Raw genomic sequence first — 19,596 nt, forward strand, 5'->3', positions numbered from 1 at the left:
CCACGGACAATAATATATAATTATTAAAAATATAACATTTTAATATCTCTCGGACAATACAACGAATAAATTATTTGAATAATTTGATAAAAGATGGTTAAATGTTTTTTTTTACTTAAGCTGACAAGTGATGGGTTGAATTTTCAAATACATTTTAGAAAATCATAAATAAAGTAAACAAATAATTTAATGGTTATGATAAATTTTATCCAAACCATGTAAATAGTTATTTTCAACATCTGTTTGACCGTTACGACATCAGTACTTTCTTAGTAATACGATTTGTTACATATCTAAAGTCATTACTAATGCTGCAACCTTATTCTATTTGGTTAAGTTACAACTCATAAACATTTTTCATCTTTGTCTATCAAATATTATTTTTAAACATATTTTGAATAAAGGTACGTTTATGATTGCTACTTTACCGAAAGCTAATTAAAAGAAATGTCTGATTATAAAAAAAAAAGGATGAAAATAGTTTTTTTTTTTTATATTATAACAACAATAATATTGTTTTTCAATTATTATCATAAAAAGCACACATAATTGAATACAAGTGTCATGTAATCGACAATAATTACAAAAAATACTGAATTTTTTTTCTTATTTTATCTATATAATTATTATGTGTGGGATATCAACAATTAGGAGTGGTGTTTTTGTTTTGTTCCTTTTCTTCTCATATTTGTGTTGAGTAATAGTGACGGTCCCATGCAATTATTTTGTTCTTCTTTCTTCACAGATATCAGGTAGCAAACTTGTCCTATCTCTTCTTCTTCTTTCTTTGCCCTGATTCAACTGCAATCTTAGAGAAAATTAATGAGAATAAAGAATTTTCATTCATTATAAATAAATTAATTTCAAGTTTTTAACTCATAAAAGAGTCTCTGTTTTTACCTTTTCTTCTTATAACTACATTTACCAAAACTTTATCTTCACATTATTAGTACTTTTTAAGTTTCTTCACAGAAGTAGAAAATATAAACAAATAGAAAGGCAAAGTTTGGCAAGCCCACTCCACTTACGAATGAGCCCATTCCTGTAATTTAGTAAGAGAATTGAATTCCACAATCAAAATGTAGCGATTTGGCTAACTACTCGATCCAAACTAGTTACGACTAGTCCTATCATAAAAAAAGATAGATGGATAATTAACTGCACAAGACATCAAAACATAACGAAACATAACGGCTAAAGCCATTTATCTCAAAGAATAGCGCATAAGAAAAAACTACTAATATAGGACTTGGGTTTAGCCTAGGCCCATTTAGAACCTGAACATTAGCCTAACGCAATAAAGAAAGCACAACCCATAAGAAGGAAAAAACATAATTAATAATTCTATAAATACATGTAAACCCCAACAATTAAAGGTACATTTTCATTCATTTACTAATATGTGATTTGACTTTTGAGAGTTTTTGCTATTTTGATCGTCGAAGTACTTTCTGCATGTAACCCTTTAGAGGTCCAAACCGCCAACATTAGGAGAAGGCACGTCTAAACCAAGAAATAACCAGTCAGAAAAGTCAGTAATTGGGATAAGATGTGATTTATGTTTCCTGATATTCTATTATTATTTCCGCACAAACACAACAAAAAAACAAAACTTAAATAATTGAGTTGGACAGAACAAAACCAAAATTGTGCACGAAGCTTCATAGTGATCATTTCATAAGCCTATTCTCATTACAATCTATCTCTCTCAGAACAAGTAAAATAACATTAACTGCAGAGAAGTGAAGGATCGCCAGAGAACAACTACTGAAGTGTTGATGTATTAAAAGTGAAAAAAAAAAAGAGACAATATAAACAAAAAGAACAAGGATTTACAGTGTTTTCCTATATGATGATGAGAATCATGATTCATGAGTAGTTTACACAGCTATTTTGGTGAAACTATGTGTCCAAAAATGGTGTTAGAGAGGGCAGAACAGGAACAGAGTCACTAAAACAGAGGCAACATAAGCTATGCTCTGCATATGAACCACAACGAATGGAGAAGAACCACTTGACTGAAGCCTTGACAAGTACATCATAGTTTTGTTTACCAGAGGAAGTTGTGCCCCATCTTTACGTGCTCCCAAAACTTTTTGGCTGTTCAACACCATGCACATGTTATTAACAATTATATATACTCAAAAACACTACAAACTCCACCCCTACTAAAAAGACCTAGAAGACGACAACATGTGCCGATAAAAGAATGTCTAAAAGATGAAAAAATCTACATCGTTCATCTGTTTCTGTCCTGTTACGGGATTTAAGGGTGAGATGTCGGCATGAATGAAAAAACACAAAGGAAAATCCAAACTCAAAAAGGAAAAGCGAGGGTTTTGTGGGAATTAAGAAACTCACACAAGAAAAGTTTAAAGTAAGGAAGCACGCTCACTTTTACATAAATAGTGTGTTCATTGGAACAAGGAAAGATAATATATACAAGAATTTGTCTTATAACAGTGATCACTATTTTCTACAGGTCTGGTTAGATTTCACCAACAACTTCTTAGAACAGTTAAAAAATTGTCTTCAAAACGTAAAAATATTTTCTTTATTTAATAGGGTATGATAGAAACTCATGCAAATAATATGGACCACATAACATTTAATAACAATAATATAAATTGGACAGCTCAAGAGCAAAAAGAAGAAGACAGAAAATGGATAAATAAAGCAATGGTTTCTACATAAGAACATGTCTGTGACTATCCATTACTTAATCCCACTCTACATAAAAAATTTCCATTCAAATCATGCGATATAACGAAAAGTCATAATTACCCTTACTTTAGCATGAAAAGAAGCTGAAAGTAATGTTAATGGGTGATGGTGAAATAGTAACTGTACCTGGTGTAGGGCAAAGGGCAGAAAATGATCAAATAGTTAGCGGAGGCACATGTGTAGGTGCTCGTCTTGTCATCATACGCGTAGCTATACGCGCGTGGGCAAGCGTGCTTGAAGAACAGCGAATAGGGAGAAGGACCACACGTGTCAGGCGTCGAGTACGCGTCGCTGCAGCAAAACCGAGGATCACCGAAGGCCTCGCACGCGCTCCGGCACGCCACGCTCCTGCGGCTGCCGTTCACGCGCGCCACCCTCAGCTCCGCCGGACACCCGCCGTTGAGGTCGACGAGACACCCCGTGGCGCTGCACCCGCCCCTGGTGCCGTCCTTCGCCACGATCAGCATCGGAAGGTTGTAACCGTCGACCAAACTCACGTCGTAGAAGTCCAACCCGTCGGCGCCGTTCAGAGTGAACTCTGCCAATGTCGCCGGCGGCTTGGCCCCGCCGACGCACTCTACTTTGCCGGAGCCGCAGTCGGCGGTGCCGCAGGAGAACTTTCCGTCCGCGTCTTGACCGCAGAGGGTCCGTGCCCATATCCGACCCGACCAGGATTTCGGGAATTTCAACGTCTTCGAGTCTCCACTCTGGAGAGTAAATCCGGTGGTGGGAAGCGGCGGCGAGGTGGCGCCGGAGAGTAATCCCGGCCATATCGTGTGGCGACACTTGTTCACAATCTGGAACGATGCCGATTGTACCTCTGCAAGTTTCAGCAACCACAAAAAGTGCTCAAACAAATTTATATTTAAAATTTTATTTTTTTCTACAAATCTGTGATTTTGGAAATTACCTGAGAGGAAAGATAATGCGACAAGGCTGAGAATGATGAGAAAGAGAAGCCAGCGACCCATGTGGATGACTATGAATAACCAAAGAACAGAGATTGATTCGGTTTCAAAAAAACATCAAATAGGTTTAGTTTTGTTGTGAAGCTGAGTGCGTGATTGTGTTCTTTTTGGGTTCTTCTTTTGCTTTGCTTTTCTTTTTCTTCGCCACCTCTTTCACTTCACTATTTCTTAAGCCAACAATTTCCCTTACCACAGAAAAAAACTTTCCTTTCCTTTTTCTTTTTTAATATATAGTTTCCCTCTCAACTTTAGGACATAGCAGGAATTCATACACTTGTGGAATACAACTCATGTGAAACATGCTTCCACTATTCCACTGTACTCATATCCTATCTTGCCTTCCAGATACAGAAACGGATATGAATACGATACATATACAATGCGGATATAGATATGAAAATATAATTAAACTAAAAAATATAAAATACTGGACACGGCTATATATATATATATAAAAGTTTAAAATTATCAATTAACACAAAAATGAATTTAATTTATTTATATAATATTCGATATATGAAAATTAGTGATAGTATAAAATTTGTTATTATTTTTAATTGTCAAAATTATGTCAAAAAAGAAATCTTTTAAATTAAATATAGTATATCCTATAAATATTGTACGAATGTCGGTGTTTAATACATAAACACACCATTTATTAAAAGTGTGGGAGCATCATAGCTCATATAACATCACATTAGGCAAAAACAAGTAACTAAAGGAAAATCTCAGCCAGACAACATGTATCATTGTATTAAGGTATTCTCTTTTAGGTGGCGAAAGTCAGGTAGAGTTGCTAGTTTGGAGGTTCCTTAGAAAAATCAAATTCACTGTATTATTACTATTTTTTCTTAATTATTTGATAATTATCCTATACAATTATAAACCAAATGATTATATTTTTCGTAAATGAACTCATTTGAGTTGGTTAAGCTGATTTTTTGAGTCATCAAAAAGTAACTGAAGTTGAGTTTACTCACTTTTAAGGAAGGTGAGTAAACCTCAGTGGGTCACATTGTCTCATTCTGATAACTTTTATGAATTAATGGAAAGTTTGGGCTTTTGTTCTGCAAAATTGAATTGGGCTTATAAGTATATTGGACAGAGAAGTGTCAGAGTGGTGAAAGCCCAGGAGGAAATAACACCCGATAACATTTGGGGTGTTTCTTCCTGCACCCCATCAAATTTCTTCCTACACTCCATTACAAGTTTCTGGAAAATTTTATCCAGAATAAAGGTGGGATGAGTGTCTTCCAGAAAAAAAAAAAATTCCCTGACTGATTTAGTGTGTTCAGGAAATCAAAATCCAGTCTGGTGGGGTGAATGAAGAAAATTGATGGGGTGCAGAAAGAAGCACCCTAACATTTGTCCAAAGCCTAGTTTCATTTTTGTACTCAAATGTTGATATTTTCATTTTCTCATTTTTCCACATTGAACAACTCAAATAATTAAACAAAACTAATATGATTTTCAATTAAAGAGCTTATGAACAAGCATCAAATGCAATTTCGTTTTTTGAATCGTTTTCTCATATATTTAGCCAAAGCAAATATCATTTTAACAATGGATCCTACCAGATTACTGTGACCTTGTACAATTGATGCTACTAAATTGGTTTTAAAAAAGTTATTTTTATTTAGATGATTGTTATTAGTTGTGCTGTCATGTAATCTCATAAAAGAATGCTGTCACACACGCGTAGTCATGCTCCTAAAGAAAACTGGTTACGAAATTCAGAGATGGGCCATTTCAACAGTGAACTCAAAACTGTGTTCTTTTAAAACGAATACTATTCTCATTCAGCCGTAAAAAGCAAAACTTTAATTAGGAAATAATGTCCAAGGACAAGGCCTTGTAACATGTATTCAACAAAGTTGCAAAAATGTATCAATTACTATGACAATTTAGCTGGCAAACGTAGCAGAATATTTGTTCGATCTTCACAGTGCAAAAGAAGGCACAAAAGTGAAGCAAAAAGCTCCATTTATGATGGGATTCTTTTGGTGACAGAAGAGGCCCAGTTCCAGCATGGATGCAAAAAAGATGACCAACCATGATGGTGTTTGTGGATAAATTACATCACACCAATTATATTGCATATGCAAACACAGACATGCATCTTTGCTAACAAGGTTGACCACCATTGCATCAACAATTACTCATGCACTAATGTTGCAATAGTAAGTGGCCACGTTATGCAGTGGAATCACAAGTCAATGCTGGTTTTGCTGCCCCATGCCTTCAAAAAGTGCTAACGTCAATCTTCCATGATCAAAAATACCACACCAAGAAAGGAGATATAGATGCCAAAAAGGATCAAGCATTGACCCACATGAGGAGTTTTAATCATTGCAGTGCCTAATCATCTTTTTTCTCGCTATGTTAAGATAAATTAAGTATAACATCAGATTTCATAGCCTCCATTAATGGCTAGGTATAGCTGCTTGCTTGAAATTCATACATGATTATGGTATGATCATGTTGTTCTACTCTAATGTAAGTAAGCTAAGTGGTTAAACATCAGCATATACTCTTTTTCAGACAAACCAAATTCAGCTATGGATTTTGATTTTGATTGCTCTTTATTGGTTTGACTTCCCAAAATCTCGAGCAAGTTCACCACTAAATGGTGTAACATGCTACCAACTTTAGCAGGCACACTAGATACTGTTAGTTTTTTGTTGAGTCCGACAGTACAAACATTCAGTTAAAACTTCAAATTCTGTTTCTGTTTCAACATTATCATTGGAATAAAAAATGTAACTTTTCATCCATGGTCCCCAACCACGATTGTGGACCGTGATATGATTCAACTAAAAGAACTGTCTCTAGCATGACATACCCTGTCTTCCATGTTATAATCCAAGCTTCATAAAAACTGTATTCGTTCACTTTGACTGATTTATGCAGAATCAACTTCAAACAAAAATGTCTCTAGAATTAGCATCACAATTCGTCACATGGCCAATAAAGTTCAAGAGGCAGTGGTGGCGTAAAAATGAAGCAAAAATTTCATGAAAAATACAACTGTTGGAAACCGGCTGCTAGAGAAGAATCATAATTGAAGCAGAAAATGGAATCGTTCCTAAACATCATTTTGCTTCGAAATTGGTTCAAAACGTGCAGAACAGGCTGAATGTGCTAATTATGCATACACCCACGTTAACCACCAATTGATCTGACAATGAAGGTCACTAGAAAGAAACCTTAGTTGATCCAACGTTGGAAACAACACAACAAGGACATTTCCCCGCATGGGTAAAATTTAATTGAATGAAGAGGTGATAGTAATAAATGGGGGGTGCAAAGGTGTTGATTATGCTAAGAATATATTTGAAGAAACTAGAATGTAGTAGGCAATAGAATGAAGGTGGTCAAGGAGACACTAGCCACAGAGAATGTTTCTGGTCCCAGTGGCTTGAAAGTGTGACTAAACAAGGAGTGGGAAGTGGGTTTCCAACACTCTTCATGAATATGTTTGGTTGCCCCTCAAGTCCTGCATGCTTCACTTTTTATTTTAATTTCTACCCTCAGCATGATCAGCAGCACCATTGGGTAAATCATGTTCCTATCTTAATTCATAAAAAAGACAAACTCATCATGGTTTATCATCATGAGCGGAAGGAGAATAATCAGTGAGCTCTTTGGCCAACGCATTCAAATTTTTAAAAAGACAAATATGAAGGCTGGTGACTTTTCCCTGCACTGTTTGGACCACTGTCAGAAAATTTCATCACAGTGAAAACGGGTGAAACAACAAATGAACCATTTTACCCCCACCCTAATGTATTTCATAAAGGTTCAACATTGTTGAGTAAATATTTGACAGAACTGAAGAAATCTTGTCTCTATTTGTTTGTTTTACTACAAGGTAAAAAGTGCTGGTGTACTAAAAAAGAATGAGAAAATCTTAATGATAGCAGTTAGAAAGAAAAAAAAAATTCCATCTTTCGGAGGAGGGTAAAAAACAAAGAGAATCTATAGGATGAAGATAACATATAGAGAATAATTGTTTTTTGTTTCAGGGAGACACATGAGAATATTAGAGTACTACAGAAAATGAATATTAGAGTTGCAGCTGGGCAAGGGCACATGATCTAATAGTTCTACCAATGTTTTGTCTATGTATTTATCTCCTATGGCATTATATTATTGTGCATTTGGAAAAATAAGCAAAAATAAACTGCATGTGGAATATGTTCTAATCGGGGTTTGAGCATGGAATTTGGTGGAAGGGATTCTCGAGTCTACAAAGAGTTGGCCATGTGAAAAAAGCAGCTTTCTTCGACTTGCAAAGCGACCACGCCCGTTTGGCTGCAATCATGTGGTCTACAATGCTATTATTTCCCACACTCCTTCCTTTGCTTATTTCTTTTTTCATCCTCCAAAATTGACCTTCTTCTCCAACAAACGTGCTTTTGCCAACACCATAACCAAAGGGATAAATATGTGAGCCAAAGATTAAGGTTAAGGCAGAGAGAGGTGTGGACAAGGTTGGTCACACTTCCATTTGTGTCTGCTATAAAACCATCAACTGTGCTAGATTCAACTTTGGCCAATGTAAAAACGTTCAGATTAAAGGGTCAAAACTTTGATTCATGAACATTGGAGTAAAATTACAAATAACTGCACAACTCTGTGCTCTCTCTGATCTCAATTAAAAAATGATCATAAATTGGCAAATTGATGAAAATTCAAAGATCAGTGAAGTTGGGTAAAGGAAAATTGCAATTATCATTAGCTCGGGAAGCGAGAGGCCCGCTCGTGCGGACAAGCCATCACGCTTCCTAAATAGGTAGTAAAATATGTCATTTCAGAGCAATTTACTCATTTTTATATCAGATTTTTTCACAACTCATGCTCCAATCCAAACCAAGACGTGAGCATTAAGGTAAATAACAAAAGTTGTAATTACAAAAAGGGTCTCCTCCAGAACAGAACCAAGGGATTTTTCGTCAAAGCACCTCGGGAGCTTTTACTTTTTGTTCTTCAAAAAGTGGATTCACTCGCTTCCCAAAACCACTCTCTACAATAACTTTCATACACACACACTCTCTCTCTCTCTCAACCTTCGAGAACCCTTTTGTGTTCTGTCCTGTATATATACCACCACCTCAACACTCTTCTCCTTCCATCTTCTCTTCCATTTTCCAACCTCAACTCACCCCACACCTACTTTTGTTCCAAGTCTCAAACCCCATCACCGCAAACATTAACAACTCATCACATCAAGGAGGTAGAGTCACTGAATACAGTAAAGTCTCAGGCTTGAGAGAGTGGAAGTGATCCAGAAGCCAAAAAAATGGCATCGGATAAGGTGGTGGAAACTGTAATAGCAGGGAACTACGTGGAAATGGAAACCGAAGGACAACCGAAGGACGTAAAATCACGGTTGTCTAGCTTCTTGTGGCACGGTGGTTCTGTTTATGATGCTTGGTTCAGCTGTGCTTCCAACCAGGTTGGTGCTTGGTTTTAAGAACATAAACCTTTCCATGTTCCAACATCATGTGCTTCCTTGTTTGTATGTTGTTGTTAACGTTAATGTTGTGCTTCTACGAGAACCATGCTTACGTTATGTTATGTCCTTAATATGTCAGGTTGCTCAAGTGCTGCTCACGCTGCCATACTCATTTTCCCAGCTGGGAATGCTTTCAGGCATTCTTTTTCAACTCTTCTACGGTTTACTCGGTAGCTGGACGGCTTACCTCATTAGCATACTCTACGTTGAATACAGAACAAGAAAAGAGAGAGAAAAAGTTAACTTCAGAAACCATGTCATCCAGGTTCAACTCACCAACATTGACACAGTTTATTTTAATTTTAATACAAGTTCAAAGTACATTCTCTTAATCAAGTTTTAAATTTGATTGTCGTTTTAATGGCATAAATTATGCAGTGGTTTGAAGTTCTTGACGGGCTCCTCGGGAAGCACTGGAGAAACGTGGGTTTGGCCTTTAACTGCACATTTCTTCTGTTTGGATCTGTGATACAACTGATAGCTTGTGCAAGGTACCTACTCCAACTTAATCTGAGTCTCTGACCCTTCCTTTAACTCTTTCTTCATTGTTTATTAGTTCTGGCTAAACACATAAATTCTTTATTATAGTAATATATTTTTTATCTAGATTAAGCCAAGGAACCAGCATCACATGCATGTCCCATAATAACCTTACCTGCTGCAACCTCATTGGGGTCTGAATAACCTTGTTTTAATGTTGTTCAGCAACATATATTACATAAATGACAACCTGGACAAGAGGACTTGGACTTACATCTTCGGAGCTTGCTGTGCCACCACTGTCTTTATTCCCTCCTTTCACAACTACAGAATCTGGTCCTTTTTGGGCCTCCTCATGACCACTTACACTGCTTGGTACCTCACTGTTGCATCTCTCCTTAACGGTCAGGTAAAACATGTTCACAAAGTTACCGTTAATTATTAAAATCCAAGATTACTGTTTTTTATGACATTAAACTGTTATAGTTATAATGGTTTGCTTCTCTGATTACAGATGGAGGGAGTTAAGCATTCGGGTCCGACCAGATTGGTTCTATATTTTACGGGGGCCACAAACATTCTCTACACATTCGGGGGACATGCTGTTACTGTGTAAGACAATCTCGGATATATATTCGTGTCTTTTACGTTTTCGCAAATTTGCCCATGCTTTTTTCTTCCACTTGGCCTTGCCTTTGGACGAATCACTAGCTACTACTGTCTAATTAAGATGATTCCAAATTGGAAAGCGAAATAACAATGCAACAACTCAGCCTTAACGTCATTTGCTAGTAGTGACTCAACCTTCACTTCTGTCGACATAATCTGAACATAGATCTAATTAATGACCCATCTTAAGGTCTCTTTCTTTTCTATTTTCATTTCAGAATACCCAGAAGCTTTATTTTCAACTTATCTACACTTAATTGTTTTTCAAAATAAAAATTTGATCTTTCCTGTGACAGGAATATACATTGTAATACAAACTATATTTATTCTGTACACAAGTTTTTGGGTGAAGGAAAGTGTGGAAAATAAAGGGCTTTATGTTGTTTAAAAAAACAAAAAAAATGCACTTTTTTCCATTGGAAGGCGTGGGAGGCAAAAAAAAAGTGCCTTGTTTCTTTGTTATCCTTGAGTTTTGGAGAAAGCCTAGACTCTTTCTCTTAAATGTTTGGATGCTTTATTGCTTTATATCATGAAAAGGGCCCTCCCTTATAGATCCAGCTTTCCTCAGAGAACGCTACTTCTTAGCTTTCAGGTCTCTTCTCACAACTCAGCAAAATCAAACCTTGCGCCAACAAAATATTCCCTTTTCTTTTTACCTTGGGAAAAATTATCAGCACCTTTATTCCTTATACGAAGAATTTTTCCTCATTGTTCTTCATTCACATTTTGGTACATTCTTTTCATACCTCATTTCACCCTCAGTTAATCAATCACTATGTATGTATGTACTTTTCAACATTCGAGAGAGACATCAATTGTGGCTCACAAAAGTGAATGCAGAGAATGCATGAGATAAAACAAAAACAAGAAATAATGTAACTTTGATTGCAGAATTGTAGTAGCTGTGATGAGGATGATATGATATATAGTACTGTTAATGACAGAGTGTATTAATGAAAGTTGTACTACTGATACAGGGAGATAATGCACGCGATGTGGAAACCTCAAAAGTTCAAGGCTATATATTTATTGGCAACCCTGTATGTGCTGACACTGACGCTTCCATCTGCAGCAGCAGTGTATTGGGCATTCGGAGACATGCTTCTCAATCACTCCAATGCTTTTGCTCTTCTTCCAAAATCACCCTTCCGTGACATGGCTGTCATCTTAATGCTCATCCACCAGGTTTTTCATTCTTCATCTCTATCAGTAAATAAATACTTATGCTATTATGTACCATTGCAATTGAATTGAACGTTAAATAAATACTGTGACTTTCAGTTTATAACATTCGGGTTTGCATGCACCCCATTATACTTTGTGTGGGAGAAAGCAATAGGAATGCATGAGTGCAAGAGCTTATGCAAACGTGCTTTGGTGAGATTACCAGTGGTGATACCTATATGGTTTTTGGCCATCATATTCCCTTTCTTTGGTCCCATCAACTCAACCGTTGGATCTCTCCTTGTCAGCTTCACCGTTTACATCATCCCTGCTCTCGCTCACATCTTCACCTTCAAATCATCCTCTGCCAGACAGGTACAATATTTTTCATCTTCATATCATAGTTCATAGTTAAACTAAACAAGAAAAAGTTTTTATTTTTATGGTTATAGAAAACATAAGAAGGGTAAGAGAGAAAGATAGTCATGTGGGTCGGTCATCCAATCTCTGAAACATCACTGTTCGGTTTTGACTTTGTGACAGTGTTGGAATTTATTCCATTCATTGTTTTTGTTCTAAGTAATTTGTTACTTACTGTTTGCTTTCACTGTGTCTAAAACAAACACAAAGAATAGGGATGAGGAAAGGAAAGGAAAATTATGATTGTGATGTGAAGAGTTAGCGTATGGTCACCGTCTAGCAGACAGAACCCGGGATTTTCTCGATAACCAAACACTTTTCTATATTCTTTATCGCCATTATTTTTTTATGAACTACTATCTTCATATATTAACGTAAAGACAAGTGCATAAATATTGGAGTGCGCAGAGAATATTGTGTTACTAACAGTGATTAATTTTTTGACGATGCTGCTGCAGAATGCGGTGGAACAACCTCCCAAGTTTGTTGGAAGATGGGTTGGAAGCTTTATCATAAACTCATTTGTGGTTGTGTGGGTGCTTGTGGTAGGGTTTGGATTTGGTGGGTGGGCCAGCATGGTTAACTTCATACACCAGATTGACACCTTTGGACTCTTCACTAAGTGTTACCAATGCCCTCCACCGCTTCTGCCACCTCTGCCGCCGCAACAGCTCAACGCCACCGCGCCTTCGCCGCTTCGCCACCCTCATCACGGCCACTGAGCTTTGCGTTGCACTCTTCAAGTTGAAACTCGAAGCCACGCTGAAATGATTAACTGTGATTGTTGATGTGAAGAATTATAGAGTTGGATCACATTCTGAATTTAGTAATGTACTTGCCATGCCATAACGATATAATGTATTCTTCTTCCATTTTGCTTCACTTCGTAGCCATTAATGTAGTTTTCAGCACTTTGTCACCAACAATTGTCATAAGAACAAAAACATAAAATAAAACGAAAAGGTTTGTGAATTTTCATGAGAAAAATATGCTGTTTAAATCATACCCTCTAAACAGGGAAACAGAATTTCAGATTCCATCGACCATAACCTTAAATGAAAATCGTTTTGAAAAAATTTAGATTTGGATAGGATGAAATGTTTGCAAAAACGAGAAATGAAAAATCCATTATTAAGTGTCTTATTTTCATTAGGTTGATTCATGTGTCTTAAATTATGATACAATTGTTCTTATTTAAAGAGGGTAAAGCACTGGTCGAATAAGTATTATAAAGACAACAAATGAGTAAATATAAAACAATAGAAACTGATCTTTAACTATTGAAATAATTTCTTTGAAATCAATATTTATAAGGTTAAAGAAAATTTACAAACTGGTAAAAGAAAAATTAAATACTAGTTAAATAGTCTGGCAAAAGTAGACTTATAGTAGTACCAATTACCATACTCGCTGTTCAAAAAATTAGTTTACATGGCTTTCCATTATTGCCTCTTTTTATTTGTTTTTCTTCTTTGTACTTTTTTTTTTGGTTCAAAAATTATGTAAGACAAATTTTGATAAAAGCTCTAAATTTGCCACATTCATATTTTTTTTCCCTTCTTCCTTTTTAATTGTTCTTTTTTCTTCTTCAAATTCATGTCTTCCGGGTGTGGATTAAATGATCCCAATTAAAAACTTCAATTATTAAGTTGCATTTTAATAAGTACATATACAAGAAATAATATAAAATAAACTAAGTTATTTTTTTGTTTGTTTGTTTCTGTAGCTAGTCATACTTGTAACTTGAAAAATCATCAAGTCCATAATTTTAATTTTTGTGCTATATCCAAATATATTTTCAAAAAATAAAGTTATCCAAACAAAATGTTTATAAATCCTATCATCGTCTATTTAAAACATTTAAAACAATTTCAATAATTAACACAATTAGTACATCACTAACATTACATTATCATATTAATTAAGAAGAAGAAAAACATTACATTATCATATTAATTAAGAAGAAAAGAAAAGACAAAAAAGAAGAATAAGAGGAAGAAAAAAGACTCCACTAAATGGCTTTTTTTTTTCTTTTGCAATAAAACACATTTAAAAAAAATCTTACATGAAATTTTGATAAAATTATTTATTAGAAAGGATTTGTTTATTATTCATGATGAGTATTTAGTTATTAAAGAATTAAATTTTTAATGTGAAAAAACATCATGTAAAAAAATTTGATTCAAATTTTTAATGAATTGTGAGAAACGAAAATTTTACTCGAAATTTAATTTTTGAAAAGCCAAATTTTAAATTTTTAGAAGTGTCAACTCGACCAGAAATAATATCTTATGTAAATATCACCCTTATAAACTGATTTTCTACAAATTTAAATATTCTTATTGATCACTCCTTAAATTTTGGATATAGGCCCAAAATGTATATAACTCTTAAGACATTTTTTTTTCAAAAATTAATGAAAATAGAGATACAAAATAAAAATATATCTCATCAAAATTTTCCTAGAGAACAAATTTTAGCCAATTTTTCAAACTAACAATACTATTTCACCTTCCAAATCTAGTTCTCCGAATATTGAATTTTCTGAATGAAAAATGTGCTAACATGACGAGATATATATACATATATATATATATATATATATATATATATATATATATATATATATATTGCAGTAAATAATATTGATATATGTTCATTTGCAGAATTTTTTAAATGGTTTATTAGGGGAAAAAACCTAACATGACATAATTTTCATCAACCAATCATGGTTCATGTCAACTCGTAATTCTTTTTTCTGTAGGGTCTATTTGGAAGCACAAAACTTGCCAGGAAATGATTTAGAATAGAGAAAGCACGCTTTTCGATACATCTTTTCTCTATTGTTTACATTTAACTCGAAAGAAAAAAAGAAGAAGTAGCAAAATCAATCTTCTGAAAGGAAGAAAGCAACTAAAGAGCATAAAAGTAATTCAGATGACAGTAATGTCATTATGTTACTTAAATAATAACTGTCCTTCTAAAAAACTGATGGGGCTTTTTATCAAACAAGAACACACACACTTCATACATATAACGCAACTAAGAATGATAAATGAGCATCTTTTTGCTCCAAAACACACATTTCTCTTCATCACTACACTTAGCCTATAAATTTTTCCTGACATGAAATTCAAGCACATTTTTTTTTTCTGATAATAAAACTGAATTTTCCTAGACTGAAACGTTTCCAGAATTGAAGTGACAAAAGCAAAGGAAACTCTCATGTTCCATGTCCTCGGAAATGCAAACTCAGAATGAAAACCAGCACACTTTTTCTTGTACAACAATGAGTGAGCAGGGTTGAAAATGATTAGAGATGAAATAAAGGTACTTTGATGGGAGAAGATAAGAGAAGAGAAGAATAGTTCCAAAATCCACAGCATCTATCTTTTCCTTTCCACCTAGTTTCCCAGACGTTTTCAATGAGCAGCAGAGAAAATTGCAGACATGAGTTCATGAAAGAAAAACAGAACCCCAAATCAAACAAAAGCAAACCAAGCAGTATACGCTAGCTGGCGTATCTGCTGTTACACGTACATTAACATTATACTGAACAACTTTGCCAAAAAATAAGGCTGCTACACTCTGTAGTAATTGGCACAACACACACATGTATTCATGTAACATAATGTAACACATATATAATTATAAATATATGCATGCAGAAATGGATTTGGGTGGGGAATCTAATAATTGTGTATCTCCTTCCCTCGAAATGCTAGTGGAATAAACAGTGACTGTGCAATCTATAATCTATCTAAAGTAAACAGACCTTTCATTTGAGTTCTGAGATGAGTTGCAGCTTTTCATTTATACAAACACCAGGCATGCAAAAAACCTTGCAAAGAACCAAAAGAGAAGAACAAGGGTTACCACCATAATCACAAAGCGATGAGTCTTTTCAGTTAAAGGTCATCATCCTCTCTAATGCCTCTCCTTTTTTCTCCCAAACAGAACAAGATGATGATGCTGTCAACTTTGGAGACATGCTGCTTCATTCGTTTTTAGTTTCCTTTTAGCACATTTTCCTGCTTCTTTTCTCCTTGATCCATGTGAATTTCGCCTTTCTTCTTCAAAAGAAAAAGTGAACTTTATCTACTTTTCATTGAATGGAATAAGACAAGAGTAACCAAAACCAAGCATTTCATTCTTCTTGGAACTCGGAACCTTTTGTTCTATTTAGATTCAATGCAACCATTATTTGCATGCTTGCAAAATTCTCACAGCTTTTCATTCCTATACCTACCTCTGTTTTCGTTAACATGCATGCTTAACGAGAAATCAAAGTGTTGGTTAAGTATAATAATATTTTCACTAGTAAACTTTGACAACTTTTTTTATAATATGAGATGTTATATTCTAAATGATTTTTGAATATCGAAAATGAGAAAAAGATAAAATAAAAAATCACTCAAAAAATGACAACTAAGATTATAAAAAAAAGTTATCAAAATTTGTTAGTCAAAAAATCATTTGCTATTGGTTAAACAAAATCTTCTTGAATTTTGCTTGTTCATTATTTTTAATATTTATATATTAAAAATTTGTGAAAATAATAATATTTTTATGATAACTAGATGATAAACACAAAGATGAAAAGAAATTGATGTTGGGTTAATTATTAAAAAAATAATTGTAAACTGCATTGCTTCGACATGCTTTTTTCTGAGATTTGGAATTGGATTGTTTCTGGATTATGATAATAAATGTGACTATACACTTTATCAATTTTTCCACTACCTTATATTCAATGTTTTTTTCTTGATTCTTTTTTTTTTTTCACTTCCTTGTAATAATTTTATTACTCTTGACAAGTGGTTTTTGGAATGGTTGATGGGTAAGAAAAGATATTTTACAAAAGATAATCATAAAGTACAAATTTTAAAATTCATGAAAATTATTTTTCAAAAAAGTTGAGAAATTTCAATTGAAGTACAAATAAACTTTATTTTTTCTTTTAAAAACACTGAAATGTTGAAACTTCATATGTCCAAACGAATTCAATACATGGGTGACGTACTTATATATTTTTCGTCAGTTATTTTCTTTAGAATTAATGATTAATCACTATTACCACCTTTTTTTCTCCTTTGTTACTTTATTTTATTTTTTAGCACATTACCTTATTTTCACTTTCTTAATTTTTTATTTAAAACCATTGTAACTCGAGAAAATTGGCTTGATGGATAAATCAAGTGGGCCATCAAAGTGGGCTCACAAAGTCACACCCAACTTTGAAGCACTGTAATACGGGGGATTTCTTCCTTCACCGCCATGTTTGTTTCCTGCACCCCATACTTTCTAAAATTCTAATTGTACCCCTATTAAAATTAATGAAAAAAATTGGTGGAAGATTCTTTTAGTATTTTAATTATAGTTTTGCACCGGAAAATTCGTTAATATTCGGATGAAAAATTCAAAATTCAAAAATATTAATTTTACGCATTTTGGATATGAAATACAATCAAATATAAATTATAAATTATGTTCGGTAACACAAAATTATCTTATTACACCAAATTGTAGATATATCACCATTGATAGTGGTGCAATGGTGTTGTGTAGAGGAACACAATAAGAAGTGGACGATGAAGTGATTTCAGATTCTTTTTAATAAATTTTTTTCATCAAAGATAACGAGATCATTTCAATAAAGATTTGTGGATGGAGAAAGAAAACATGGGGTGGAGACAGAAATGCTCTAACCATGGAGTACAAATGGCCCATGTGTAAGTCTTCAGTATCCACCTTATTTCTTAATTGATTTCTTTATGCAACTCATTGTTTTCTTTCCGCATCCCTAAATTCTTTAAAATGAAAAAATTATTCATTGAGATTGACTAAGGTAAAAACCCTATTTTTTACCTTTATCCCTCACTTTGCACTGCAATTTCTCCTTGACAACTCATCTACTTCCTTCACCCCTCACTTTCGCTCCCTTGTAGATGGCAAAATAAGTTTCTCTAACCTGTTTTAGTCCGACTCATCACTGATATGCCAAATACGAGTTAGGTCGGACTGTTCGCATCTTCAAAATAATCTCAAATGTGAAACAAGTCCTCACATATCTAAGATATATTATTTTTATCACAATCTTTGTTTAATTATGATTAAGTGGTGTACTTCAATTAAATATTTTTTTATATTTTATATTTGAATATTTTTACTTTTTTATTTTATTTATTGTATGTTTTTTTTCACATAAGAATGTTAAACATATCAATTTAAATGTTTAATAGATAAACCGTTCATTTATTAGGTAATATAAAAAATTTACTTTTTATTTTATTATTATTATTTTTTGTTTCATTTAAATAATTCTTTTATTGTTAAAACAATTTTTGTTATTTCTCAGTTCGACTAAGATGATATTTGAAATATACATTTATTTTTTATTATCAAATTATTTTCATTTGATATTTTGATATTTTTTATATAATTATTTTTATTTTTTAACTAATTAGTATAGTATAATTTTACTATCATAATTATATAAATAAATTTTATTTATTATAGTATAATAATTTAATGTAATACACATATAATATCATTATTCAACTGTATGCATTTCGCCTCCCAAGATAAATTTGTCTAGGTCTGCAAGCTCTCCACTAGTTTTCTTGGCAGAACATATTTCAACCACTAATCATAATACTGTGTCTGTGTCTTTATTAATTAGCACAGTAATATTTAATTAATGGTCCAGATTTCACAATATAATAGTTTTGAGATTTGTGGCAGTAAAAAGTTCATTTTTTATTTTCAATTTTGAATTAGGCCCACTTGAGATATAATAGTGTGGTATAAAAAACATTTAAATTTAAAATGCTAAATTACAAAAGTAAAAAAAATAAAAAATAACATGTCTCTACAAAAACATATTTGTATTAAAATATAAATATAAAATTTTATGTCCCAGTTTCAAAATATCATTTAATTAAGTTAGATATAAGATACTAAAAATTATATGGAATAACAGAAACAAAATTAAATAAATTAAGATCTGCACAAACATGAAGTAATCACACAATACTTTGTACTTAAATCTTCAATATTTCTTTGAATTTTAACATATTAAGATTCTCAACATTTAAAAACCTTCAAATATGATAAAGTTTTGTCCAATTTTAAGAAAAATTGTTAGTAAATAAATATTAAAAGTTTCTGTATAAGAAAGGGGACAATTTAAAAAACTGACTGACTACAGTAATCTTAACAAAAAACAAATCATAACTATACATTTTAAAAGAACTTAAATGAATCCTTAAAATGTCAGCATTTAAAATTTTAAGATATTTGATTATACCCTAAGATGATAAAGAAACCAAATTTGAGAAAATAAATAAATAATATGATAAAAAAATCAAAGCTTTTCTGATTCTCCCACCTTTTCATTCGTAGCCCTGACCTCAACTACTTTTGAACTCTTTACATTTTCCTAGTATTCAAAAGATGTTTATTTGGATCACAACCAACAGAAGTATGAATGCATGTTCGAATAACTCAAGTAAAGACTAATCATAGGTAATGCACAGAAGATGTTTAATGAAATATTTGAGAGCTGATTTTTCACTGTAAAATAAAACAAAAAAACAGAACAGATAAATAACAGGATAACAACATTTTTCAAATATTATAATTTCATTCATA

The 19,596-nt window shown here is 33.2% G+C and overlaps 2 protein-coding genes across 2 annotated transcripts; one reads left to right on the forward strand and one right to left on the reverse strand.

Annotated features, from left to right (window-relative positions):
- Nucleotides 1-1,638: 1,638 nt before the first annotated feature.
- Nucleotides 1,639-4,029, reverse strand: LOC114168253 (thaumatin-like protein 1b). The gene is made up of 3 exons (XM_028053005.1): nucleotides 3,635-4,029; nucleotides 2,851-3,544; nucleotides 1,639-2,100 (listed from the first exon to the last, which is right to left on the reverse strand). Exons 1-3 carry the CDS (start codon nucleotides 3,693-3,695, stop codon nucleotides 1,923-1,925), a joined length of 933 nt encoding a protein of 310 aa, XP_027908806.1. The 5' UTR covers nucleotides 3,696-4,029; the 3' UTR covers nucleotides 1,639-1,922.
- Nucleotides 4,030-8,699: 4,670 nt separating this feature from the next.
- Nucleotides 8,700-12,825, forward strand: LOC114168547 (auxin transporter-like protein 5). The gene is made up of 8 exons (XM_028053420.1): nucleotides 8,700-9,150; nucleotides 9,290-9,475; nucleotides 9,589-9,701; nucleotides 9,916-10,099; nucleotides 10,205-10,302; nucleotides 11,337-11,544; nucleotides 11,641-11,898; nucleotides 12,402-12,825. Exons 1-8 carry the CDS (start codon nucleotides 8,995-8,997, stop codon nucleotides 12,663-12,665), a joined length of 1,467 nt encoding a protein of 488 aa, XP_027909221.1. The 5' UTR covers nucleotides 8,700-8,994; the 3' UTR covers nucleotides 12,666-12,825.
- Nucleotides 12,826-19,596: the final 6,771 nt, after the last annotated feature.

This window comes from Vigna unguiculata, chromosome 11 (assembly GCF_004118075.2).
Source record: "Vigna unguiculata cultivar IT97K-499-35 chromosome 11, ASM411807v1, whole genome shotgun sequence".
In the NCBI taxonomy this organism is placed as follows: domain Eukaryota; kingdom Viridiplantae; phylum Streptophyta; class Magnoliopsida; order Fabales; family Fabaceae; genus Vigna; species Vigna unguiculata.